Below are 26,312 nucleotides of genomic sequence, written 5' to 3' on the forward strand. Positions count from 1 at the left end.
CCTGTCAGATATTTGTGTTCATATAAATACTGTTTGTACTTCAGTATCATGGACAGTACTCTAGGTAAATACATTCGTTATACCTAATTATTGAATACTGTACTGAGAGTGAACCCCAGAATGATCGTATGGGTACAGACTGGTTGTGAGTATACCTTGTTTACCCTTGTGACATTGTGCTGACTGGGAGCCGTAGCTTGCTGCTGCTGCTGCACCATGAGAGAATATTGTACCATGTCGCTAGCCCGGAAAAAGATCAAAATTTAAATTTTAAAGTATGTTTTCTACTGAAAGTGTATTACTTTTGCATTATCACAAAACAAAAAATTGTAAGTCAAACCATAGTAAGTTGGGGACCATCTATAAATTACGTGAGATTTCAGCACTTTATTATTATAAAATAGTCTCTGTGTTAGGTGGTTTTGCCCAACTGGAGGCTAGTGTAAGTGTAAGGTCTAATGTACGCCCTAGGTGGGCTAGGCTAAGCTAAGCTATAATGTTCAGTAGGGTAATTGAATGCATTTTCAACTCAGGATATTTTTCAACATATGATGAGGTTTTTCGGACATAATGCCATTGTAAGTCGAGTAAGATCTATAGTGTTACATCCTGATCCTTTATTTCTCCATAGTATATTCACAAAAGTGAAATTGCTAGATCAAGTGGTATGTTTTGTTTTTAATTTCAGTAGGGTTTATTTTTGTTATATTTTTAAGGATTATAAGCTTACTTTTTTTTTTCGAAAACTCTTTTCAGTGTTTTTATTATTTTTATTTTTGAGGGAGACTGTGAGCAGAGCAGGGTCAGAGAGAGGAAGACACAGAATCCAGATCAGGCTCCATGCTCTGAGCTGTCAGCACAGAGCCCAATGCAGGGCTTAAACTCAACGAACCACAAGATCATGACCTGAGCTGAAGTTAGATGCTTAACCGACTGAGCCACCCAGGCACCCCATATCAGTTTACATTTCTACCAATGGTAGAGGAAAGCCTGTTTCTCCACATCCTTGGATAGCATTTAGAAATCTTTCTAACGTTTCCCAGTATGATCAGTTTAAAATGGTAAAAGGCCTTTGGGCGCCGGGGTGGCTCAGTCAGTTAAACATCCAACTTTGGCTCAGGGTGTGATATCCCAGTTCGTGCGTTCAAGCCCCGCATCAGGCTCTGTGCTGACAGTGCAGAGCCTCCTTCAGATCCTCTCTCTGATCCTCCCCTGCTTGCTCACTCTCTCTCAAAAGTAAGTAAACATTTTTTTTAAATGGTAAAAGGTCTTTATTAGTATTTAACAGTGAAAAGAGAAAGGATACTGATAAGGATAAACATTTATGTATTTGAATGACATTTTACTCTTGGTTTTTAAAAACAAAACAAAAACACCTGATCCTTTCAGAGGGCCTGATAGAGCATTATAACTCTTGATCTTGGGGTTGTGAGTTCAAGCCCCGTGTTGGCTATAGAGATTACTTAAAAATAAAATCTTAAAAAAAAAGAACTTGGCCCTTTCATAACATGAAAAATGCAAGAGAGAATAGATACGTTTTTCTCTGTGCAGTTGAATAAGTAATTAATAGTTTGAACCAGTCAGGTTTTAAGTGTTTTTTCCTGCTTCACTCATTTTCTTGAAGTAAGCAAGCTAGGTAATTAATGGCTTCTAATTTTCCCCAGCTTAATGCAGACCCCGAAAGAGAAGAAGGAGAAGAGTTTGAAGACAACATGGATGTTTTTGACGATAGCAGTTCCAGCCCTTCTGGCACCTTAAGAAATTATCCACTCACCTGCAAAGTTGTTTATTCCTACAAGGTGTGTATTTCTGTAACCTAGTGCTCATTTGAAATAGTGGCAATGCTGGAGACACACATGACTGTATCTACCTAGCCCTAAAATTGGTGTTCAGTTAATATTAGAGACAATATAACATAGTGAACAGTCTAGACTCTGACCTCAGACTGCCTGGATTAAAATGCCACTTACAAGCTATATGACCATACTGATTAGTCCCTTCATCTCTGTGAGCCTCAGTTTTCTTATCTCTATTATGGAGGTAATATATAGCGCTAGTTTGAAGATTAGAAATAACACTTTATAGCAAAGTATTTAGCATAGTGCCTGGCATCTAGTAAATTTTCAGTAAATAGAAATCTTACCCTTATTATCAGTTGCCTGCTTTGGCACAGACCCTCCATTCGGATGACGCTCAAACTTGATATTAAAAGAAAATTGTTTTACAAAGCAGTTTTGTTAAACTTTACCTTTCCTAGTCTTAATATGACCACCTCTTATTTCCATAGTAAGTAGGGACCTGGATAAAAAGATGCCAGAATTTCCAAACTTGATTTGGTATAATAGTTCTTAGTCTGTCTCACCCCTGCTCTGCTTTCACATAAACTTTTTACTCACACAAAATAAATTGAGTTTCACTCCCCTCATCAGTCCATTGACCAACCCTCTTGATGCTACCTCCAAAACATACCCTGAGCCCATTCGCCTTTCACCATCTTGGTCTAGGCCACTGCTTCAGTTACTGTAAAAGAAAAAAAAAACATAATTGGTAGCCTTCTGCATACTTGCCTCCCTCCCAAAAGTCCATTGTCCACTTTTCAGTCAGAATTATCTTTAACACATAAAGGAGGTTATTTTATTCCCCTGTCTAAAAACCTCTTACAAGCTTTCCATCACACATAGAAAAACAGACTTTTCACTAGAGTCTATAGTGTTCAGATTGATCTGGCCCCTGACAGTCTCCCTAACTTGATGTCAGACCATTTCCCTACCCAGCCCAGTCACCACACATTAGCCACTGTGGCACCACGCTCCTTCCTGACTTGACAACTTTGCACTCACTGCTCTCTCCACCTAGAACATCTTTCCCCAAATCTTGGTTGGCTGCGTACTGCCCTTCACTGAGGCTCAGCTCAAATAGAGCCTCTCCTCAGGTCTCCCCTGACCACCTAAATATATAACTGACTTCTCATTTACCCAACTTGTGTACACATACTCAGTCTCTCTCTCTCTCTCAAAATAAATAAACTTTAAAAAAAAAAAAAAAAAGAATACTTCCTCTTTCCTAAAAGGGCTGGAGTTCTTTTTCAAAATAAACTATTTTGATAATCTTTTGAAAATTTCAAATCTTCTGCTGAGATACTTAGAAAGGTGTTCTAGAGTATTATACAAGTAGGGTTGGGAATGTTTTCCCATCTCACCTGTCAGTATGATATTTACTTTGAAGTTCCAGAATTAAAATTTAAGGTCCTTTAATGGAGAGGGTCCCGAGTGTCTGAGTGATTATAAATAGCTCACATCCATCCAACATCCCCTCTATTGACATATGCCAGGCATGTCTCTATAGTAAACTGGACTATAAAAATCTGTTTAATCATTTAATCACTGAACGGTCACTCAGTGCCCAGTATGTGATATGTTTCAGGGATGCAAGAATTAGTGGACACAATTCCTGCTGCCTCCCCAGATGGATAGTCTGGGGGGAATAAATATTAAGCTGAAAAGTAGAGTACGTATGAAAACATTTATAGTAGGGGTTAAAATGGCTAATTTTTCCTGTGATAGTTGGAAGCAATTCCGTAGATGAGGTGGCATTTCAGTTAGGTCATGAGTAAGATCTTACTAGATACGGTGAGAAGGGAAAGAACCTTCTAAGCAAAAAGAATAAAAGATAAGAGACACAGTTTGATGAGAGTATGGGATGTTCAGGAAATGTTACATTCGGTGGTGGGTGAGCATCAAGTGTGGGGATTAGAGCAGCTGGAAATAAAGATGTTTGCCGTCAGAGAGTAAAGGGCCTTGGAGACCAGACTAAAGTATGACTTTTATCCTGGCTGGTAGGGACCTCTGGATGTCCTAAAATCAGATTGGGCTTTTAAGAAGGTAAACCCTGGTCATGGTATAGATGCTATATGGGATAGATTAGAATAGAGAGAAATGAACTGTAAGCCTAATGGTGATTCCCATAGTCCAGACCAGCAAAGCAGGCCTGGATTAATCTGGTGAGGACAAAGAAACATTATATTTAAGGATTAGACTAAAAATGCTCATAACTTTTGGGGCACCTGGGTGGCTCAGTCAGTTAAGCATCTAACTTCAGCTCAGGTCATGATCTCATGGTTCGTGAATTCGAGCCCCGTGTCAGGCTCTGTGCTGACAGCTCAGTCTGGACCCTGGTTCGGATTCTCTCTCTCTCTCTCTCTCTCTCTCTCTCTCTCTCTCTCCCTCTCCCTCCCTCCCTCTCCCTCCCTCTCCCTCTCCCTCTCCCTCTCCCTCTCCCTCTCCCTCTCCCTCTCCCTCTCCCTCTCTCCCCCTCTCCCCGCCTCCCCTGCTTATTCACTCTCTCTCCCTCTCTCTCTCTCAAAAATAAATAAATGCTCATAACTTTTGACCCTAATAGCATAGATCCTAAGGAAATGATCACAGTATAGAAAATGATTTTGGACACAAAATGTTCTTTCATCATAGTACTATTTTTATAATAGCTGAAAGTTGGCAATCCAACAAGGGATTGTTAAATAAATTAACCATTCATATAACGTAACAGTAAACATAAAATATTATGAAGATAATTAAAAATTATATTAATGGAAGTTTTTTTATGTAAGAAGAAATGATATGTTATGCCAGAAGAATAAAATGCTCGTGTACCTTAAGATTTCAGTTATGCATATTTCCAGCTTTTCTACAGTGAACATGTATTATTTTTATAATCAGGAAAAAGTATACTGTTTTCAAAGAAAATAGGAAATTTAGAGAGGTAGTGGTGGGAATGGAGGACTTGGCCGCTTCTACAGTTCTGGTCGTCCCTGGATATTAGGATTTCAGGGGGCAGTGTGAGACCACGTGTTTATTTAAAAAACATTTCCTGACCACTTGCTGACTTCAGTTGGGATAAATGAGAAGAATTACATTCCCTGCATAAGTCATTCTAGTGGGAACCCTACAAGGGCAAACAACTAAGTAGAGTGCCATGGTAGTTCTCATTAGAGAGATGTGCAAAGCCTTACAACAAAAGAAGGAAGAAGCAACCAGCTCCTTGGGAGTGGTCTGGAAAAACATATGAGCTGGGCCTCAAATCATGAGTAATTCTAATAGCTACCATTTGTGAAATACTGTATGCCTGGTACCATATTTATGTTTTTCTAATCTCTTTAATAACTCAATATGGAAGATATTATCAACAAACCCATTAAATCAACAAATATTAATTGAGTACCTTCCGTGTACCGTCCTGTTCTTTTCTAAGCTTGAGGACATGGCATTGGTCAATTACAGACAAAAATCTCTGCCTTCATGGAGCTTACATTCTAATAGGAATAGAAAAGAAAACTGACGCTCAGAGAGATCTTATGGACACTTGCCCTTAGAAACAGACTGAACCTGGACTTGAATCCACAGTAATCTAAATCTGTTTGCCAGATGGGAAAGAGAGAGCAGGGCCTGCTGGAAAAAAGAAACAGTCTGGTAAAAGCATAGAGGCAAGGAATAACATGGTGTGTTCCGAGAAGAGGCAATAGTGTATGGGGCCAAAGCTGTGAGAGACCATGGTGACCAAACTCTGTAGAGTCTTGAGTTGCCATGCAGAGGACATGACCTTGTCAAGTGGAAGCATTGATTACTGTTTGGGGTTGGTCTGATCAAGCTGGTGTCTGCTGATATTCTATAACAGCACTGAACAACTTGCATGGACCTCCATGACTTTTTTACAAGGGCAGCGGTATATTTAAAGGTGTTCTTATCCTTCCTGCTTTGGTTCTCACACACTGAAGTCAGGTTGTGTTGTTACTTTTTAAGTCTTACCATGGAATTAGGGAAAATGTTTTTGTTATATTGGTGCCTTTTCATGGCATAGTCAAAGCATAGTGTGTTTTTGGATTAGTGAAGAAATCCCACTGGAAAAGCTATCATGAATCAATGAGCCTTTTATCCTCATGTTTTGAGATCAGAGGTAATTTACTTAAAATTCTGGTCCTGGAGTATTTCTGTGACTGGTCAGCCATTTTCAATACTATTTTAACATCTTAAGCAGCTATGGCAACATCCAGAATCTGGGTTTAATAAAGTATTATAATGTACACAAAAAGGGAAATGAGGCTTAGTAATGTGACCCATTTTTTGCTTGTGTAACCTGGAGATACTTTACACATTGAGATTGTGAGATTTGAAAAACTGTAGGGTCTTACAGTTTGGTTATATAGTTGTTACTAATCTTGGGACTTGGGGAATGCTTTTAAGACTGCTCACCAGAGAACCAGAAGATGCTAGCAGGCCCCACCCTGTTACATGTGACAGGCAAGTCTCTTTAGGAAACAAAGCCACACGGTTTCTCTCCAGCCTCTCTGCTGAGCCCCTTAGAGGTTGCACTCAGATTCTGCAGTCTCGGGAGCAGTATCTGGGTGGCCAGCGCTAGTGAACTCCTGTGTCAGAGACCATAAAACCATCACAGTTAGCAGCCTGTACAAAAGCATCTAAGTGGATCAGCCCATTCTCCACAGTTAAGTTAGAGCATAATAAATCCAAATTGTGGACGGGACGATCTCAGCCATTTTCTTTCCTGCAACTCTAATTCTCCTGGCCATTGTTTATCGCACAGTGATTCCAGATCAGTTCTAGGCGCTGCTCAAGCTGTCATCCAATCCATGTACATAGTTCTCTGCATTTTCACGGCCTGCGCCTCCATGGTAGCCCTCGGGTGCCGTTCTAATTCAGTGCTTGCTCCTGTGCCTGTGCTTCACAGATCATCATGGTTCTCAGCTTATTCATCCCACATTGACTCCCTCATCCTCCCCAGAATGGCAGGATTGTCATTTTGAAGAAATGGAGGCATCAAGAAGTTGAATAACCAATAGAAACAAGCTGGGGCTGGAACCCTGGTCCCCTGCTTCCAGCAGAGTGCTATGTTCACTGCACCTGATGGTCTCTTGAGGATTCCGTTTCTCCAGTTTTTGCTGTGGCTTTATTTTGTTTAATTTTTTAAAGTAAAACTTCACCTCATTACGATAGTTTTACAACACTTAAATTTTTATGTTTGGTATGTTTTTCAAAATCATTTCAATATTTTGATCCCCAGTTTTTGTTATGATCAGCGCACATCTGCTCTTTATCTAACCTTTTAATTTTGTCCATGACCATCCTACATTGCAGGCTTCTCAACCAGATGAGTTGACCATTGAGGAACATGAGGTGTTAGAAGTGATTGAAGATGGAGATATGGAAGACTGGGTAAAGGTATATTCCTTTGCTCATATCGCCCCTTCTTGTGACATTTTAGGAGTTTGTTTTGGTTCCTGTTTTGCCCTATCCAGATTGTGTGTGCAAACCTATTTTGTCACATGTCTTTTACTCAGGCTCGAAATAAAGTTGGCCAAGTGGGTTATGTGCCAGAAAAGTACCTACAGTTTCCCACCTCGAACAGTCTACTGAGCATGCTGCAGTCCTTGGCTGCTTTGGACAGTCGGTCACACACATCCAGCAATTCCACGGAGGCCGAGCTCGTTTCAGGCAGCCTCAACGGAGATGCCAGTGGTAAAGACTGAAACAAGGCACTCTTTATTTGGTCACATTTTGGCCTAAACGGTATTACCCTGGAGTCAGCCTTCCGTAGGTTAAAAAGCATATCTTTATTCCTATTCTATGATATATTTTCCATAATTTGGTCACATTTATCCTGTAGGGTAGAACCCTGAAGTTGATCTTCAGTGAGTAAAAAAATTACTCTTAATCTGTATGGTGCTCTTTTAGTTGCCACATGAGCATAGGGGTGGTTGCAAAAGGAACCTGGCTGTCCGTGTTCTTACTGCATTTTCTCCCTCTTCCTACCTAGTCTGTTTCGTGAAAGCACTTTATGACTACGAGGGCCAAACAGATGATGAGTTATCCTTTCCTGAGGGGGCAATCATCCGAATCCTGAACAAAGAAAACCAGGATGACGATGGCTTCTGGGAAGGGGAATTCAGTGGGCGGATTGGAGTCTTCCCATCGGTGCTAGTGGAAGAACTTTCAGCCTCAGAAAATGGTGACACTCCGTGGATGAGAGAGATTCAGGTACATGAGAGGGGAGAAAGCTGAATTAAAAGCTGGTTAAAGAAAATGACTCCCAAGAGGTGGCTGACCCATGCAAACACAGGCTGCAATCTCAGCCCCTCCTCCCCACTCCAGTCCTCGGTTGCCACGTTTATGCAAAAAATTGAGTTTGGAAAAGCAGAGACTCATCAACCTGGCTCTTGGGTAATGGCCATATAACACCTCCATTTGCCCACTTTCTTTTCTCTGAATCAGTTAACCAAAATGATAAGTTGTATGTGACATACATAAAAGTGGTTTGGTAGAGAGAAAGAAAGAAACCAGAGAGGGAATTTATTGTCTCTGCAGTTAGTTTATATAGTAAAAATACTGCTTTCTATCCACCACTGTCAGAGCCTGCCTGCCAGTCCATTTCAGAGGACTAATGGCAGAGCCCCATTATACTCATACGGCTCTAGGCTCAGCTGATCATAGCAAAACTTGCCTTTACGGGAAACCCTAATTCAGATCTGTCATAGCAGGTCTGGCAGGCCCAGGACCATAAGGAACATGTCTCCCCATCTTGTGTGTGTGGTATTGTGAACACTTAGTCTGACATTTACAAAATTTGGGGAAGTCGAAAACAGCCAATTATTTTCTTAACACAAAAAAATAGAATTTGTCCCCTTTTTTTTCTTCACTAGATTTATTGAATTGACTGATTTAGTGTGTTTTCAGTAGAACTCTAGAGAATGGTTTGACTAAAATCAGTAGTATAATGAGCTCTCTGAGGAGAAAAAGTTAAATGCATCACAAAATTGGGATTTGTGGTGGTTATTCTAAGTTCATGTGCTTCTGATGAGGCTGACCAAAATTGTTGATAGTCATAACTTAGCTGCAGAGAAAAGTAACATGTCTGAATTAGGGAAGCCAACTTGCCTCTCAAGCTTCCTGAGGTGAGCACTTTGTAACCTCTTTCCTTTGTGGCAGATCTCTCCTTCTCCCAAGCCACCAGGCTCCCTGCCTCCACTGCCGCTGTATGACCAGCCTCCCAGCAGCCCTTACCCCAGCCCCGATAAGAGGAGCTCCCAGTACTTCCCACGCTCTCCCTCAGCAAATGGTAAGGGTTTTCCTGGGCATGGATCTAAATACATTTTTATTCAGAAATCCACATGTTTACCTGAAGAGCAAACAGATTTGTTATTAGCATTTTTATTGCCCGACAACACAAATAAAACGAGCTGCTTGATTCCCTCCCTTAGAAAACAGCTTCCATACCGAATCGCCGGGTTGCTCACAGGCACCAAGGCATACTCCTGAGACCTCATATGGCAAACTGCGACCCGTAAGTCTCTTATCTTACCTGTTATAGAATGCGGTTCTTCCAAAATGGAAAGTTAGCAGTTAATGTTTCCCTGTGGCCTCTGTGTTATGCTGATTCCCCCACGCAAGGATCATATGAGTTTGGGAAGATAAAAAGAGCTCTTGAAAACAAAGTCTGTAAAAATACACGCAGGGGCACCTGGGCGGCTCAGTCAGTTAAGCATCACGTGGAGCCTACTTGGCATTCTCTCTCCCTCTCTTTCTGCCTCTTCCCCTGCTCGAGTGCTCTCTCTTTCTCTCTCTCAAGATAAATATTTTTTAAAAACTCAACACATCTTGGAAGGTCTAGTCTAGACTGGTAGTTTTTTTTACTGAGCTATGGTGAGATAGCTATGAAAGGTGTATTTAAATTATAGCAAGCATTAAAGTGGTCTAAGTGTGAAACAAGCAGTTTTTTTCCAGCAAACATTTATTGATAAATTATTTTCCAAGCTTATATTTCTCTCTATGAGGAACACAGAGATGAAATGAGATATATTTCATGTCCTTTTGAGGTTTAAGAGCTTCTATTCTCAAGGAGAATCTCTTACAAATAATCACCTCTACTCATCCCTCACTCTACCCCACCACCTCACTGTGAAACAGCCCTTCCAAGGTCATAACTTTCCCACACTCATCCAGTACATTTATTTTCCTTGACTTGCTTATCAGCATTTGACACCATTCCTTGAACCACTCACTTCCTTTGGCTAATTCAGCAGATGTGTACTGAGTGCCTTGTTAAGGACTTGGTTCTTAGCCATTGCAAAGTTGTAAGTAGGACAGTGATGTGACTGGTTTTCCATTTTGAAACATTGCTGTGGCTTCTAAGTGAGAGTGAATGGAAGGTGGCAGAAGGGACATGGGAGCCATTAGGAGACTGGAGCAGTGGTTCAAGCAAGACTGGAGCAGTGGTTCAAGCAAGATGGTGACATAGACTGGTGGATAAGAGTGAGAATGAGGAGAAGTGAGCCAGTTTGTTCCACTGCCCTTTCCTGGTTTGCTCTCTACTTTCTGGCCCTTCCTTTTCATTGACCTGTATGGGCTTCTCTGCTTCAGCCCATCTCTGCTGATGCTTCTCAGGGTTCTGTCCATGGGTTGCTTCTCCTGAAGTCATTAAATTCACTCTCATTCTCCTCATACAATCTCATCTACTCCCATGGTTTTGATAACCACTTATTTACTGACAACCCCTAGTCTCATAACTGCCAATCCAGTCTCTTCCCTGAGCTTCAGCCTTGTGGACATTTCACTGTATATGTACCAAAGCCCCAAAACTCAGCAACGAGTTAATTATCCACCTTGCCAGACACACTCCTTCCATATTGCCTTGCTTGGTGAGTGGAACCCCCATTCTACCACTGCTCTGACCTCACTCTTGATAGCTTTCTAGCCCTGCCTCCCACAAAGTCATCACCAATTCCTGCCACATGTACCTTGGAGACCTCTATCAAATACTCCCACTTCTCTCCTCCCTGCCCCACTCCTCCCACGCCCCCCCCCCCACCAATTCCTAGGTCAGGCTGACATAAACTCTCATTCACATGACTACAAGAGCCTCCTAAATTGTCTTCTTACCTACACTATTGCTCACTCTTGCCCTCCACTCTTTTCTCCAAACTATTATCCTAGTCATCCTTTCACATATCTGCTCCTGCTGTTTAAAATTCCACCAAAGACTCCTCTTTGCCTACAGAGTAAAGCTCAGATTTCCTTAGCGTGGCTTAATGAGGCTCTTCATGACTTCACCCCAAGCTACATCTCCAGTCTTATCTCTTGCAGCTTTCCTTCCAAGACAGGCCAAAAGGTTTTCAGTTCCCCAAGCATTGCTCTCTCTGGGTTCCACCTCCAGCCCTTTGCTTTGGATGAGCCTTTTGGAGCTACAGTGACTCTTGTGCCCGTGAAGCTTTCAGCCTAGGCAAGACCCTGATTTGTAGGTTCCACATTTCATCAGAACAGTTAACTCCTTGGTGTGGGAAATAGTGAGAATTACGTTGGAAGCACACGCTTTCATGTTAAGAGCATTTGTGAGACCCCTGGGGTACCCATGTCTATGGATAAATGACTGGTTGGGGTTTGGATGCTTCAAGCACTGAATCAGGGAGCTAACAATCCATGTATTTGTTCCTTGCTCAGGTCCGGGCAGCTCCCCCTCCACCTACACAGAACCACCGAAGGCCAGCAGAGAAGATTGAGGATGTGGAAATCACACTGGTGTGATGATGGGTTTGCCCATCCATTACTGCTACAATCAAGGCCAGGCTTGGTGTTTGGCCACTCTTGTGTTTTAGGCACCTTTGCATGATGATGACTCTTGAACGGAGCGAAAACAAGGAGGATTATGTGAACGGGTGGCCTGGTGGACTCCTCCCACGTTTTGAATATTTTGTGCCTTTTTTTGTTGTCATTTTCTATGTCATCTCTCCTACCATAGCACAAATCCTAGCGGGCCCCAGAAGCAGAGGAGGACAGCCCTCATGCCTAACAGTGGTCCATTTTTATATGAGACTCAAGACCAGGACTCACTCAGGGCACGGTCACAGAGAAACTGATCATGTGAACTCGTACAGTATATTACTGTGGCCACAAGGATGTGGCAAAGATCCTCATCTTTCTTCAAGTGGCTTTTGCTCGTCTGATTGAGTTTAATCAGATCATGTTGGCTACGTAAGGAATTAGAAGGAGGGATTTCAGGAGAGGCTGGCTCCTCCCCACAGTTAGTCCCCAGACCGAGAAAAGTGAAACCTTATTGGAAAAAAGTGGACTGCCCTGAGTTTATCGCCAATTTCATTAATGCACATCTCTTCCACAACTAACAGATTTAAAACAGTAACAGTGTCCTTTGTATTAATATTTATGGCATTCATTTAGTATTAGTGGAGCTAATATGGAGGGGCTGAACTAATAGCCAAATCTTGTCCATCACATAGACTTAATAGAAAGGAGGCTGCGGCTGAAGCAGAAATGGAACTTCCAGATCTGAAATGAGCCGATTTAATGTTCTTTTTGTATTTGGATATTTTTCATCTTAATTTTTGCAGCATATATTCTTCTGACCAGTACCTTTAGAATCTGAGTGTCTAGGTAAATTGGGGACACATACTTGCCTTGTTGAGCTTCTCTGCTAGGGAGGCCCCTCGCGTCATTTTATTCCCAAACCAGTGCACGAGTCCTGACAGCCAGCCTGTGGCTGCTCTAGACCGGTGGCCACCCCCCACGAAAGTGCAGCTTCCCAGGTCCCACTGACCTGACATATTTCCTTAGGAGGAACAACCTGTGGCTCATGGAAACCAGCTTCTCATGGAAAAGGACTAAAGGGTTGCACACCCTGCACAAGTGCAAACTGATAAGGAAAAGACAAGTTCTCCGTGTCGCAAGGAGAGCCAAGAGTAGCTTTCTCCGCAGGCTAGCAAGCTCACGGTGGCAGGTGGCCCAGGGTAGGGCTCTGTCGGCTCTCCACCTCCTGTGGAAGATAGGGAGTGCCGAACCTAGGGACGAAGGGATTTTGCCAGTTGGTTTGTTTTTGTTTTTGTTTAAGAAATCAGATTTGCAGAATTTAATCTAAAAGTTGTATTATGCTTTGAAAACTCCATCCTCCTAAGAATCTTTAAAACGTGAAATGCTCGCCAAATGTCCCCATGGGATTTTTGACCAAAAGTCAGGTTATAGCTGAAGAAATCTTCAGTTAGTCATTTGATCACTTCAGTGACAGTACCCAGCGACGAGTCTTCTCCGTAATTTGGGGGTTTTGTTTCCTTTTTTTGCATTTCTTAACCTGTTGATCTATTTGAGGTCTTTTTGTGTTTATCAAACTTATTCTTAAGTTTAAAAAAGAAATTAAAAGGGTGGTTTTTTAAGATTTTAAAGTTCTCTGACATGTTAAAAATCTTCAAAGCACTTTATAAAATCTTCCAAGTGCTTAAATCAGGCAGTTCTTGCTACCCAGTCTTGTATTCTCTCTTTAGCTAGCCAAATTGTCCTTGAATCTGGATTTTCCACATTCTCAGAGAGTTATTTGAAATCTTTTGTTATATTTTAAAATATTTTTTGGAAGAGCTGCTAATTTTATTTTAAAAAAACAAAGTTGTAAAAATATGCCTCCTTTTTAAAAAGAACCCCTCCCTTCAGGACATGTAATCAAGCATCACAGTGCACAGGGCCAGGCTTGGAGGGAGTGCCTCTGTGCAGATGTGCTTTCTTTACAGTGGCTGTAAAAAGTTTGTATTTATTATGTATAAAATGTTGAATAATAAAAAAAAATGGAATTAAGTTTTCTAAGTTTCCTTATAAAAAGATTTAGGTAAATAGACCTTCCAAATAGACAATGCTTTTTTATAAAGATATTCCTAGGCCCTCCTTTTTTAAACCATAAAACAGAGAGGGACGTGAATTCCCAGTTAAAGGCTAAGTCCCTCTGGCTGCCAGCCAGCCACACCGAGGACCAAGGCTCAGTGTGTTTGGGGAGGGGCCCACAGCTCTCCTCTTCCCAGGGCTGGGCACATGCAATATGTATTCTTCCAGACATTTTCTGTACATAAAACTCATGCATGTACACATTACCTTTTTACATATGTGGGGTTATATATTTAGTAGGTTTACCTCATTCTTTTTGAAGGCTATATTCTCCATGGTTTGGATATATCACAATTTTAAGCCTCCTATAGTGATGGACGTTTAGGTTGTATCCATCCATTTGCTGTTAGAAAGTTGAAATTACCATATTTGTACATGATTCTTTATAAATTTGTTCCAGTAAAAATATTGGGTAAATTCCCAAATATGGAATTTGAAAGTAAAAAAGCTATATGGACATTTAGTTTTGTTAGGTTTTGCCAAATTGGCCTCCAAAATGATTGTGTCTGTTAACACTCCCACCAGCAGCATAAGAGACAACAGCATCGACTGTGGAGTCAGAAGGTCTGAGTTCAGTCCTGGCTCTCACTTGACAACTGTGGGAACTGAGCCTCAACATCCTCATGGAAACTTGAGGATAACACTGTGGATCCAAGAAGGATACCTCAAGTCTGTAGCACAGGTGGTCACCACCAAACACCAATATTCCTCGCCATCACCTCCCCCACCTTTAGTGATCTACAGCTGAGCTCCTTTCTTCCAGCCTCATAGTCACAAGGTTGTCAAGGGAAGGTAGGTGCACGTAGTTAGGTATTAAATACCACATTCAGTACCCTTTCCATCTTCTGCCTTCCCCTGCTAATGAAAGGTGTTCACATTTGAGATCGCTATTGGCAGCAGGGGCTTAGTCTGTGATAAGGGGGCAGAGTTAAGCTAATGGTCCCACCCCAGCATCATCAGAGGAACTAACTGTAAAGCAATGAAGCCATAGATTCACCGCATATCGCATATCGCCTGGAACCCTTTCCTCTCTGACCTTCGACCCTAGCCCACACCCATAAGCCAGACAGATATGCAAGTGGGAGGATGTCAGCTGGCTTTAGCCCTGCTACCACTTGATGGGTGACCTTTCCCTCTGGGCCGCTGCATCCCCAGCCTTGAAAGGAGCGGGATGATTTCTAAGGGCTTATCCAACACTTCGTGCTAGATGAGTTCAGTTTCTAGACACAATGAAAACACCAAACAAAAAGGTCACAGTATTTGAGAACCGAGCACACAGACTTCTCCGGATGGCCAGAAACTAAAAAGAAAATTCAAGCCATTGGACTGTCCACTGAGAGAAAGCAAACCCTCCTCTGGGCTATAATCACATCCTGGGCTGCACTATTCCCTTGCTGCCTGGGGTCCAGCCACAGCCCTCAGTTATGGAGCCAATTACTGCCTGATTAACTAAACTGAGTAGCTTTACAACAAAATCTAGCTGCTTGGAATCTTTGCGTTTATTTTGCTCATTACAAAGAGGTTTTTATGACAAAAACACAACCAAGTTCTAGAAATTTTAGTTTAGAAGGGAGAGAATTATAATTTGTCCTGAAATCCTGCAACCTGACACAACCAGAATTAAGTTTCCTCCTAGACTCTCCCTGTTTGCTCTGTCACTGTTGATCCAAGAACCCTGTGAATGCCAAAGAGCATCCTGTTCCTGGACCATTTTCCCCTGGTCCCGTTGGCCAAAACAACAAATGAAGTACTTCTCTCATGTCTGTTTCTGAGAGCTCTCTAGTCTGGGAATATTTTCCCAGAGTGTAATCCTGAAAAAACAGATGGACCCACAAATAGGGTTCACACCCTTTCCACACTGTGTGCTAAACACCTAAGCAGCCTCCTTGTTCTCGTCACGCCCTTGGTCCTGTGAGGGGCACAGGGAGATCCTGGTCAGAATGCCCATATTCAGGTCCCTGGCCACCTCGATTAGCTGTGGCCTTAGGCTCATCTCTTCACCTTTCTAGTCCTTGCTTTCCTCATCTGTAAAGTAGGAATGAGAAGGCAATACGAACTGCTTAAGATCCAGGAGGATCAACAAAAATACTGAGCAGATAAAATGAAAATATTTTTGACCAGATGTGTCGAGAGAAAGGGAACAAGCCTGTACCCAGACATGGTATGCCAACTCTCACAGGTGGGTCCATACCTGGTGCCACCAAGATGCTTCCAGAAAACTTTCTAAGGGCCAAGACCACCTCTGTTCAATTCCTATTTGTCCAGTCAGCAAACTGACCACCCCAGGTCTTGTTCTGTCTACTGGAGACATAAGTGACTCTGATCTCATCTCTGTCACCAAGGGGCTCACATCTGGTAGGGGAGAGTCAGGAACAGCAGACTCCAGCTGAGGTGTGTCTTCTAGGGAGATGACCGAGAGGCAGCAGGAGCTGCTGTCTAGTCTCAGGCTCACTGAGGCCTGAGATTGGACAGGGCAGGCTTACAGAACCCCCCCTGCCGCCCCCCCGGGGATGAGCTGTGTTATCTTTTGTGAGGCCCAGAGCTGCGGGGCAGGAAGTCTCACAGATGGGGAAAATCCTTCCCCTGGAAGACACTGCGATTTGCCCAAGGTCTTTCAGAAAGACCACTCAGAGCAGAACCTAGAACTGGGTATCCAAAGACCAGGCCAGCTCCTCTCTGCAGAACCTGAGGGTAATTTTCAGAAAAGAGGAATCAGCTGAGTCCTTACCCCAGCTCTGCTATGACCCTGCACAAGACCCTGGCCCCTCTCTGGGCCTCAACCCATGTGCACAGCAAGAGAAAGAGTATTCCAGTTTTGATATTAGAGACCCCAACTCAGGCATGCAGCCCAAGTACTGAAAACCTGCAAGGTATGCAGACTGGAGAGCTGGAGGATACTAAAGGCCTAGAGAGGCTTTTAGCTCCTGGATTCTATCCCCACCAGAGACTTCAAAGACTGGATGGAAGTACAACCTTCCCAACCACTCTCCTCTGAGCTCTTCCCGTGCTCGGTCTTTGCCAGCTACGCCCACCTCCTTGGCCTGTGGCTGGCCTTCCAGACTGGCTCCTCCAGAAGCATTCCAAGTAAGCTGAGGTACACATGTGCTCCCTGGGGTGAGCACTCCAAGGGTGCTATCAGAGTGGCCCCACAAAGAAGGAAAGGTTTACAGGGAGCAGAGGGGTTGCTGGCCCTAGAGTGGAGTTGTCATCTCTGAGCACCTTTTCTGGATTATCTAAGTAGCCTTCACTGCAGTCCTGTGAGGTACCAGCCCCCAAATGGTGTAGCCAGTAATGGCCTCCCAGGATTCAAGTTCACTTCACTTTTGGGGGCTGCATGTCCCTCACTTCAAGGGACACTGACCCTCCAGACTCAGGCGTAGGTGGCCAGGGCCCAGATGGAAAACAGAAGAGAGGATGCAGGGAGGGATTTAGGATACACAAAGCTAGAATCCCCCACCAATGGTGGGGGCAGAGCACATACCCCTCGGGCACTGGGGAGCAGGGGGAAGATGCCCTGATCTTGCGTAAATGGAAGCCCAGATTCTCAAAATGTTATTTTGTTAAAACATACATGTACATATGTCACATACAGCTGTGCCAGCTGTATGACCTCACATAATACCGGAGTGTCAATTTTATCACCTATGAGAGATACCCCACCAGGAGGTTGGGAGGAATAAACTACTGCATGAAAAGTGCAGAGCACTGTGCCTGACATATGAGCACGTAAGTAATGGTGGTTACTGGAGGCACTGGTCTTTCCAGCCACGAATCCCAGGAGACTGGAGAATGGCCCGGCAGACAGTAAGCAGCTGGTGACTCCTGGTGGCCACTAGAAGCCAGGACAAGAGGGCTGGGACAGGATGAGGCCTTCAGGAGTCAGGCTGGAATAATACTACACTCCCAGCATCAACTGTTAAATTTACTGAGTCCTTGAGTAAGAGAGTTTAGCCATTTAATAGACACTTCTCAGACCCTCTCTGTGCCAGGTCTAATCCCAAGGAATACTCTGTTCCCATCCTGGCGTCTTCCAAGAGCTCCCAAGGGAAGGAGACACCAATGAACACAAGATGGAGGCGTCCCCTGGCCAGCCTGGTAAATGAGCAAAGGCTCTCAGAAGATCCGAAAGACAAATTGAACTGGGGTGGGAGGGAAGAACATTCTGGGCAGAGGGAAAGTCCATGTGTAAAACAGAGTAGCAAGGAAATGAAGATGCAGCTGAGGTCGACGGGCTGGCTCCTAAGGTCTTTGAATTTAATGTCAAGCTTCTCTGAAGGCAGCCTGGGAACTTTAGAGGGTTGTACCTGTGACCATGCCATCTTAGAAAGTAACTCCGGCCTTGGCAAAGAGGGTTCTGGGAGGAGAGACAAGCCTAGGAGAAGGTGGCCTGCATTGCAGCCAGGTTAGAGGCTCCAGGCCTTGGTGCCAGAGGATGTGGGATGTGAGGGGAAGAGACGCTTATGTCAGGGGGAGAGATGTCCAGGAGGCAGGTGGGTATGTCACCCAGAGCTCAGGGGACAGCTGGGCCAAGAGCAGTGAGTGAGCGGAGAGTCAGCAGAGTGTAGACTGGGTATCCAATCAACACTCAGCCTTTGGCACGTGCCAGGAGCTTCACAGATAACCAACACATTGAGTCTTTCTAACAACCTCTGAGGTGCGTACCATTTCACAAAGGAGGAAACTAAGGCACAAAGTTATTAAGGAACCTGCTCAAAACCACTCTACTAAATAGTGGGCTGAGATTCAAACACAGACAGCCTGGCTGTGGAGTTCAGGCTCTCAACAATCTGCTGTTCATCCTGGGAATGGTTTCCAAATTCTGGAAATGGCAAAGTGCCCCCAAGGGAGACTTTCTACGGTGATAAAGGAGAAAACCGATAATTCTGGATTGAAGCCTTTGAATCTCAGATGGGCAGAATCCCAAAAGTAAGGCTCCAATCACTCAGGGACGGAGGTCTCTTCCTGTGACTGCCTTGTGACTGGCAATGGCTGTCCTGCTGATGACTCCTCCATACCTGAAGTTGACAAAGGAACTGGGGTGCGCAGGTTCTGCCCTGTCAGGTCTGCCAAGTACCACAGAGGCTTGTCATGCCGACAAGCCCCAACCCAGGCCCAGCCCATGGGGGCCCTCCCCAAGACACAGACATACCCACGCTATTCCCCGTTCACTCAGGGTTCTGCCTCTGGAGCAAGAACACGCCCCCATCTAAAGGCAGGCCTGGTGTACTAAGTACCTGACCTCACTCTCTGGTTTATTAGAACCCTTTCCACCAGAGCCCCTCTGGGCTGCTTCCCCTGCTCCCTTCCCCAAACTCCCATGGCCCCTCCACAGCTCAGTCTACCCTCCTGAAGCAGGAGGACCCAAGGTATTGGCTTGGCCTCTGGACCAGCCTGGACCAAGGGTGAAATTTCCATGGCTCCAAGAGCCACTGCCCTTTGTCGCCTCTGAGCCTTTCTTCATGCCTTCTCCTCAGACATGAACAGCACTGAGGCTAGACTGGCTCTGCCCCAGCTCTGTGCAGGAGGAGGAAAGGGAGCCAAGCACAGGTGTCCTGGAGCCACCAGCCCAAAGATCTCTCTGCTACCTGAATGCTGCAAAAAGGCAAGCAGACACCAGTTTAGATGCAATTTTTTTTCACTTTTGTCAGCGAAAGAAGTCAGAGATTTCAAACAAACAAACAAACAAAACTAACCCGCCTCCCCCCCCACACCCCCCCCCCCCACACACACACACTTTGTTTTTCAACAGACAGGCCAGGTCCTGCCAGGCCTTATTCACCACTAAATGCCCTAAGGCCACCGCCACCTCCACCCTATCCCCACCCCCACTGGTTCTGGAGCCCTGTGAGCAGCGGGAAGCTGTCCTCTGGCTTCGGGCTTTAGACTAGAGCTCCAGCCCAGGCAGGAGTCATGGCACTAGTGCCAGAGCACAACCTTCCTGGCCTGGTCCACGCTCACCACGTGGCTCCCAGAGTAGCACCAGGCCACGGCGTTGACAGCAGTGCTGAGGAGAGGAGAGGAGAGGAGAGGAGAGGAGAGAAGAGGGGAGGGGAGAGGAGAGGGGAGGGGAGGGGAGAGGAGAGGGGAGGGGAGGGGAGAGGAGAGGGGAGGGGAGGGGAGAGGAGAGGGGAGGGGAGGGGAGGGGAGGGGAGGGGAGGAGAGGGGAGGCAGGCTTCAGGGAGGCATCAGGAGCCAGGCCTGCAGGCTGGGCTCCGCTCCTCATTATGGGATGCCGGCAGCTTGAGGCTCCCTCTGAGTCTGCTGCCTCACCTATAAAGTGGGCTCACGGGGCTGTGGTGAAGATGGACCCACGTGCACATGGGAAAGCACCTTGTGAACAAGAAGGGCTCTGGGGGGTGGAAAGTGTGGGACAAGGACTAGGGCCTCCAGGGTTCCAAACATGTCAGAACCTGTCACTGGCTTAGCAGCAGTGGGGCCAGGATGGCACTGGCCCTGGGCAGGTGGTAGCTATGCTCACCAGTGGGGTCCCCGTAGACTGCCCTCCAGCTTCCCAGTGTCCACATCCCAGACATAAAGGGCTCCATCCCAGGAACCTGCCAGTGCGTAGCTTCTATCTGGACTGCAGCAGAACAAGCAAGAGATGATCAGAGGTGATGACACAGACACTGACAGACGTGATCAGATGGGGCACACTCTGGCACAGGCATGTGCTCTCACAGACATACCTGAACACGGCTTTGGTCCAGTCAGAACCGCACTTGAAGCCATCAGCCCTGAAGACAGACAAGATCAGGGTTAGAACGAATGTGGCTGCCAATCCCTGCCCTTGGCCAGGAGCTTCAAGAGCTTCCTCTGTCCATCAAGGGCTTGGGCACCTCAGCGGGCCCTGGTCCAGAAGGCCCTCCAGGAAGGGTCCCCCGCTGACAGGTCCAGAAGGACCCTTAACAAGGGCTGAGAGACCCAGCTGCCCCAGCCCAAGCCACAGTGTCCATGGGCACGAGGCAGGTACCTGAATACTTGGCGGATATTGCTGACACGAAGGTCAATGACCTTAAGTGTGTTATCTCGGGAACAGCTAAGCAGATGCAACTGGTCATGGCTGAGGTTCAGGGAGGTGACCCGACCCTGCACAGGAATGACCTGGGTGCAGCAGGGGCCCCTAAGGAGCAAAGACAAAAGCATGGATGAGAAGCAGCCCACCCAGGCCACTCCTTGCAGGTTAACAGAGTCCAGAAGTGCCCCATTGTCATATCACTGGGGGCCAGGGCTGACACTGACTAATCTCCCTTCTCCCACTGCAGCCAGCCCCTCCAACAAAATCTTAGGCAGCCTTTGACTCAAAGCTGGGGGCCTCGAAACCCCTGGGTCACTAAAATAAGTGCTGGAGGGAAAACCATGAGAGTTGCCTTTAATTGTGTGAAAGAGAGCAAGGGGGTTCACGCGGCAGTCACCATACACCAGGAAGGAGGAGCTTCAGGCATGCCTGGCACTGGCTCCAGCACTGGCTTTTATAAACCATCCAAGCCCAGTGTTGAGCTCTCAGATTTAAAAAACAACGAAAACTTTTGTTCCCTTTGATTAAAAAGCGGTAACTAAGTGGAAAGGGGGCTTGGTTGGCAAGGCCCAGGCAGAGTCCAGCAGTCGGACCAAGAGCCACTAAAACGGTGGCACAGGTCCCCAGGGGCAGTGGAGCTTTCAAGGGGCCAAACCCAGCACAGACAGGCCACCACAGCCTCCATGGCTCCATGTCCAAAGAAAGGAAAGAGAACACAAGATGCCTGTCCCATGCCTCGACCACCCACAGCCCATGCCCATCACCTGCTGTCCCAGAACCGGATCTTCTGGTCATTGTGGCCACTAATGATTACATGGTCCCCACACACCACATCATTACAGTACGAAAGGACATTGATGGTCCTGGAGCCTGGGGACCAAGGATTAGAGCCCTAGCCTCAGAAAAGGGTTGTTGGAAGCCCAGAAGCCCCAGAGAGGTAGTATCCTCCCCAAATTAGAACCCAGATCCTCTGCTTCCCAGCCCAAAGCCTGAAGTCACCAAGAAACCAGGCAGAAAAAAAAGCACTGATGGGGGATAGAGAAGGACAGGCCTTGGGAGGTTTCACCCCAAATGCCCGTGAATCTTGGAGCCACTCCCAGAGAACAGGCTGAAGTATTCTTGACCCGGCCTGGGGGTGCCAGCAGGTAGGGAGGGAGAGGAAAGGGCTGGACCTCACAGTAGGCGCGGCCGAGGTCCCACTCCTTCACTGTCCGGTCTCGGCTCCCAGTCACCGCCTGGTGCCTTGTTAGCTTGAATTTGGCAGCCGTCACCTTGTCTGTGTGTCCAGACAGTGTCTCCTGCCCCCACATCCCAGGTATGGATCAAGGGGATGGCCAAGACTCCATAACACCTCCCCTGGGGTCCAAGGTATGACCCCCGAACCCCAGGTTGCTTCCTCAGTCACGCCTTACCTTGGACTGTGCCTCCCCGACCTTCCAGAGCTGGGCAGCCTGATTGTAAGTAGCTGCCAATATCTGGGAGCCCTGGAGAGATGGAAGGGGAAGGGAAAGGCCCTGAACTTGGGCCCTGACAGAAGCAAAATCCCTCAAGCCAGATAGCCTCAGAGCTTCCCACAGCCCAGGTCACCCAGGCAGGCAGAGTAGCTTCCAGGCCCAGGGAAGATTTGTGTAGCAGCCAGGACTGGTTCTGGGACATCCATGATGTTCCCTTATGTCCCAGAGCCCCCACCTGCTCAGTGTGGAGATGGGCAGGGGGGCACACACAACAGGCATTCCATGCCACTGAGGCAAAGGTCCCTCACCGAAGGGTCAAAGTCCACGCTGGTGATGCTGCCACCAGCTCCTTCAAGGGTCTGGTTGGCCTCCAGACGACCTAGGGGGACCGGGAAAAGGACAGGTGAAGTGGGGTCACTAACCTCATGAAAAGGGAGGAGCTGGGAAGATCAGTCTCTCCCAAGTTAGAGAACAAAACTCTGGGGACCTGGGCTGGAGACTGCATCTCCCCCAAATTACCAGCAGGGGGCTCCAGGGAACAGCAGGGCTACAGAGGACCACAGACAAGGGACTGTCCCTAGGTCACGCGGCAAGCCAGGGCCAAGACTTTCTCTAGGAAGTCTCCAGGAGCTAACTGTGACTCCTCAACACACCCGCCTCTACAAGCACAGGGTAAACAGCCAACACTCATCTCCTGAGTTCTAAGAGCTCAAGTGATACCAGAAGAGGAGGCCACTGGTGGGCCCCAGGGACCGGCTCCTCAAGGGCCCCTACAGGACCTAAGGATAAGGGACCCCCCACCTCCCCAAATAGGGACCATCTGAGCTCAGCCCTCCCCATCCTGCAGGCCTGGACCCCAAGAGCTGGGAGGCTTGGCCCAGAACTCTTGCCAAGGGGCCATTTGGCCACTGCTCTTAAGAATGTTACATGTGAGGAAACACAAACAGATCCAAGACCTTTGCCCACCAAGGAGCAAGTTGAGGGTGGGGTCTGGAGAGAAAGCACTAGGTTGGCCCACAGGGGAGGAACCCTCACCTCCCACAACGTTCCAGAGATGGATGAAGCGGTCAGCCCCTCCAGTGGCCAGGAGGCTGCTATTGGGGCCAAAACAAACAGCATTGACCTCGGAGAGGTGGGCATTCTATGGGAAAAAGAGACAGTGGTGGCCCTGGTCCTCACCCTACGTACCTCTTGGCACAGGCTCACAGGGTCCCTCTCACACGCACACACGCACACATCGGGTCTCATCAGCCCTGCAGCAGCCTCCCGCTACACATCCTCATACTCCCCTGCCTGGCCTCCTGCTCTCCCTCTCCAGTCCATGCCCCATTATAAAATGCTGAGAGACTTCTACTACAGGCTGGGGGAAGAAAGCTTGTGCTCCTGGTGAGGTGCCCAGCCTTGCTTCCCTGGCCTCCCTGGATGACCCCTGGAACCTACACTCTCTATGTCAGCACCCCGTGCATGTGGCCCAGCTCCTCCCTTACCAGCACATCCTGAACCTGGGTAGGAGGCTGGACGGCCACGCATACAGGGATGCTCTGGTATCGCTGTTCAGGAGCTCCTCCAACAGAGTGGCCTCTCCTCTTCTTGAAACTGGGTGGGGGGCAGGTGTCAGGAAGGCATTTGGCAAGGCCTTCTGACACGGGAGCCTCATACTCCTGAGGCAACAGCAATAGGAAGCAAACACGAATGGTGGCAAAACATGGCCCAGAGGTGCAGCGAGCTTGTTCCCAACGCAGTCTCTGACCCCAGGGGTCAGTGTGGAAATGAGAAGGGCAGAGAGTAGAGTTGATGGATGCAGAGGAACCTCAGGGCTGGGGTTTCAGTCTTAGCCTTGCTACCACTTGGCTCTGGAACTCAGAACAAGTCCTGACACATCTGAGCCTTTTCCTGAGTGATAGTTCCCATCCAGGCTCAGACTACAGATCTTGGTCCATGGACCACGGATGAGGGACAAAGCGTGGAGGACAGCCAGGCAGGGCCTGGAATGAGCTCAGGGAGAGGCAGCAGAGACTCACACAGACAGCTGGACAACACATGGACAGACAGACTGAGGCACATACACAGACCAAGCCTGGACGCCAGAAGCCTGACACAGGCCTCTAAGGGGCCCAACCCCTTCACTCACTCACACACACACACACACACACACACACACACACACTTACTCCAGAAGCCCCTTCACCACATCCACACAGCGGGAGAGCGTCAAGGAGGTGGCGGAGGCAGACCTGGGGTAGAATCGAAAGAGATATGCTAAGGGACTGGCCAGTGAGTGTGCAGACAGCAGCCATTCATCCCTGCACTCTGCTGGGGACCCTGAGGCTCACAGCCACTCGAGCCTGGGACAAGAACTTGGTTCCTCCGAGACCAGGAGAACACGATGACCCGGAGCAGTCCCAGGAAGGTGGAGGCAGGGAGGGATGTGGCAATGAAGTCTCCCAAAGTTTCCACCATGATGGTAAGAACTGCCTCACCACCCAAATGCCCCCCCCACAAAAAGTTCTGGGAAGGCTGAGCTGGGGCCTACGGGGGAAAGGGTGAAGGTACCCTGAGGCTGGGATACCACAAGGCTGGAGTTACCGGGGGTGGTAAAACCTAAGCTTGCTGAGTGACCTCAAAAATGCCCACAAGAGGGGCACCTGGGTGGCTCACTCCGTTGAGCATCTGACTTCGCCTCAGGTCATGATCTCACAGTTTGTGAGTTCGAGCCCCACAGGGGCTCACTGCTGTCAACACAGAGCCTGCTCTTGATCCTCTGGCTCCTTCTCTCTTTTTGCCCCTCCCCTGCTAGTGCCCTCTCTCTCTCAAAAATTAAAAACAAACAAACATTAAAAATAATGCCCAGAAGAGGGTGTGTCCTGGGATGACTTGGCCCACAAAGGCTGCCAAGAACTTTCAGGACCAGCATTTCAAGCTCCTCCCCAAAGTTCTTTCACTGCCCCCAGGCATGGACACCAGTGATCTGCAAGGAAGGGCTGAAAGAGAAGCCTTCAGGCTGGGGAATGGAGCAAGGATGGGTGCGGGGGGGGGGGGGGGGGGGGGGGGGCAGTTTCAATGACAGATAAATGGAGACAAATGGGGGAGACTGAGGGGAGGGGCTCTCACGGACTGAAGCCCCAATCTGTGGGCTTCAGCAGTCCACGTGAGCTCACACCTATACATGCTCACATGTTCACACGTACTCCGATATGCTCCCCCAGGTGTGTACACACATGTGCTCTCACGTCCATGTGAGTACATGTGCTTGTACACCTATGCCTACACACACGCCTGTGACAGCTGAGTCCTGGGCCTTCCCCACAGGCTCCCTCCTGGTGACACCCTTTCAGCAACCTGACACCCCACCCCCAGAGCTCTAGTCCTGAGAAGGAGAGAAAGAGGCGCTGGAGTCCCTAAGGCCGCAATGATCCTAAGAGACTCCAAGCACTGGAGGTCAGACCCGTCCTGGGAGGTGTGACCTGTACTGCGGCGTCTCCCCAAGCCCCTCTCAGCCCAAGAGGTGGCCCCAAGGCCCTAGAGGAGACTCCAGAGTGGGGCCCGGCTCAGAGCTCTGGGACAGTCCTCACCTGAAGGGCCTCTTCCACTTCTCACCAGCCTCAGTCTCCAGGGATAGGGGCTCAGCAGCCAGGGTCACAGTCTCAGCCATCTCTCTGATCCCATCACCTACAGTGTTTGGACTCCTGGGAGAGGGGGTGAAACTCAGTAAGGCCAAGGGACCAGCCCCTCCCTGACCCGCCCCCCGCCCCGCCCCGGCGCCCAACACTGAAAGCAGTCTGTGCGGGCAGGCATTTGGGCTTCTCAGACCACACGAGTCTGCCCGTGTCCTGTGCGCTCAGTCTAGGTGGGAGCCTCTTGCGGACACGTGGGGGACAGGGTAGAATTGCAGGCAGAAGTCAGAGAAAAGAGCGCTTTAGAGCACGCGGGGAAGAGCGGGCTGCAAACCCTCGGCGGGCAGGACCTGGCGCACCCCGACTCTTACTCGCTGATGCTCACTGTCCGCTTGGCAGCCTTCTTTAGCTCCAGGGACATCCGCGCCTGCTTGGCCCTGCGGGGAGAAAAGCGTCCCGAGAGCCGGATCCCGCCCTGACGCGCCACGAGGCGGGGCAGTGAAGCTCGGAC

General features: G+C 47.6%; 2 protein-coding genes across 10 annotated transcripts in view; one reads left to right on the top strand and one right to left on the bottom strand.

Moving 5' to 3' along the window:
* The window catches only part of FCHSD2 (FCH and double SH3 domains 2), a 296,241-nt gene extending 282,607 nt beyond the window's left edge, over nucleotides 1-13,634 (top strand). For all 4 annotated transcript variants that reach the window (XM_042959277.1, XM_042959278.1, XM_007080887.3 and 1 more), the window contains 7 exons: nucleotides 1,665-1,799; nucleotides 7,146-7,229; nucleotides 7,349-7,526; nucleotides 7,825-8,045; nucleotides 8,994-9,123; nucleotides 9,266-9,348; nucleotides 11,502-13,634. In XM_042959277.1, the coding sequence (XP_042815211.1) occupies nucleotides 1,665-1,799; nucleotides 7,146-7,229; nucleotides 7,349-7,526; nucleotides 7,825-8,045; nucleotides 8,994-9,123; nucleotides 9,266-9,348; nucleotides 11,502-11,585 (915 nt within the window). In that variant the 3' untranslated portion in view covers nucleotides 11,586-13,634. The remainder of the gene's footprint in view (nucleotides 1-1,664; nucleotides 1,800-7,145; nucleotides 7,230-7,348; nucleotides 7,527-7,824; nucleotides 8,046-8,993; nucleotides 9,124-9,265; nucleotides 9,349-11,501) is intronic.
* ATG16L2 (autophagy related 16 like 2) overlaps nucleotides 2,176-26,312 on the bottom strand; it is a 32,088-nt gene continuing 7,951 nt past the window's right edge. For 2 of the 6 annotated variants that reach the window (XM_042959280.1, XM_042959281.1), the window contains exons 7-19: nucleotides 26,173-26,238; nucleotides 25,760-25,873; nucleotides 24,359-24,421; nucleotides 23,675-23,783; nucleotides 23,223-23,328; nucleotides 22,496-22,566; nucleotides 22,146-22,217; nucleotides 21,911-22,031; nucleotides 21,498-21,603; nucleotides 20,689-20,838; nucleotides 20,405-20,452; nucleotides 20,197-20,298; nucleotides 13,780-19,310 (exon numbers count right to left, since the gene is read on the bottom strand). In XM_042959280.1, coding sequence (XP_042815214.1) covers nucleotides 19,211-19,310; nucleotides 20,197-20,298; nucleotides 20,405-20,452; nucleotides 20,689-20,838; nucleotides 21,498-21,603; nucleotides 21,911-22,031; nucleotides 22,146-22,217; nucleotides 22,496-22,566; nucleotides 23,223-23,328; nucleotides 23,675-23,783; nucleotides 24,359-24,421; nucleotides 25,760-25,873; nucleotides 26,173-26,238 — 1,228 coding nt within the window. In that variant the 3' untranslated portion in view covers nucleotides 13,780-19,210. Of the gene's footprint in view, nucleotides 2,521-8,731; nucleotides 9,184-13,779; nucleotides 19,311-19,447; nucleotides 19,723-20,196; nucleotides 20,299-20,404; nucleotides 20,453-20,688; nucleotides 20,839-21,497; nucleotides 21,604-21,910; nucleotides 22,032-22,145; nucleotides 22,218-22,495; nucleotides 22,567-23,222; nucleotides 23,329-23,674; nucleotides 23,784-24,358; nucleotides 24,422-25,759; nucleotides 25,874-26,172; nucleotides 26,239-26,312 lie in introns of those variants that run through there. The other 4 variants (XM_042959283.1, XM_042959284.1, XM_042959282.1 and 1 more) reach the window with 4 other exon arrangements.

The sequence above is a fragment of the Panthera tigris genome, chromosome D1, assembly GCF_018350195.1.
Source record: "Panthera tigris isolate Pti1 chromosome D1, P.tigris_Pti1_mat1.1, whole genome shotgun sequence".
Lineage (NCBI taxonomy): Eukaryota > Metazoa > Chordata > Mammalia > Carnivora > Felidae > Panthera > Panthera tigris.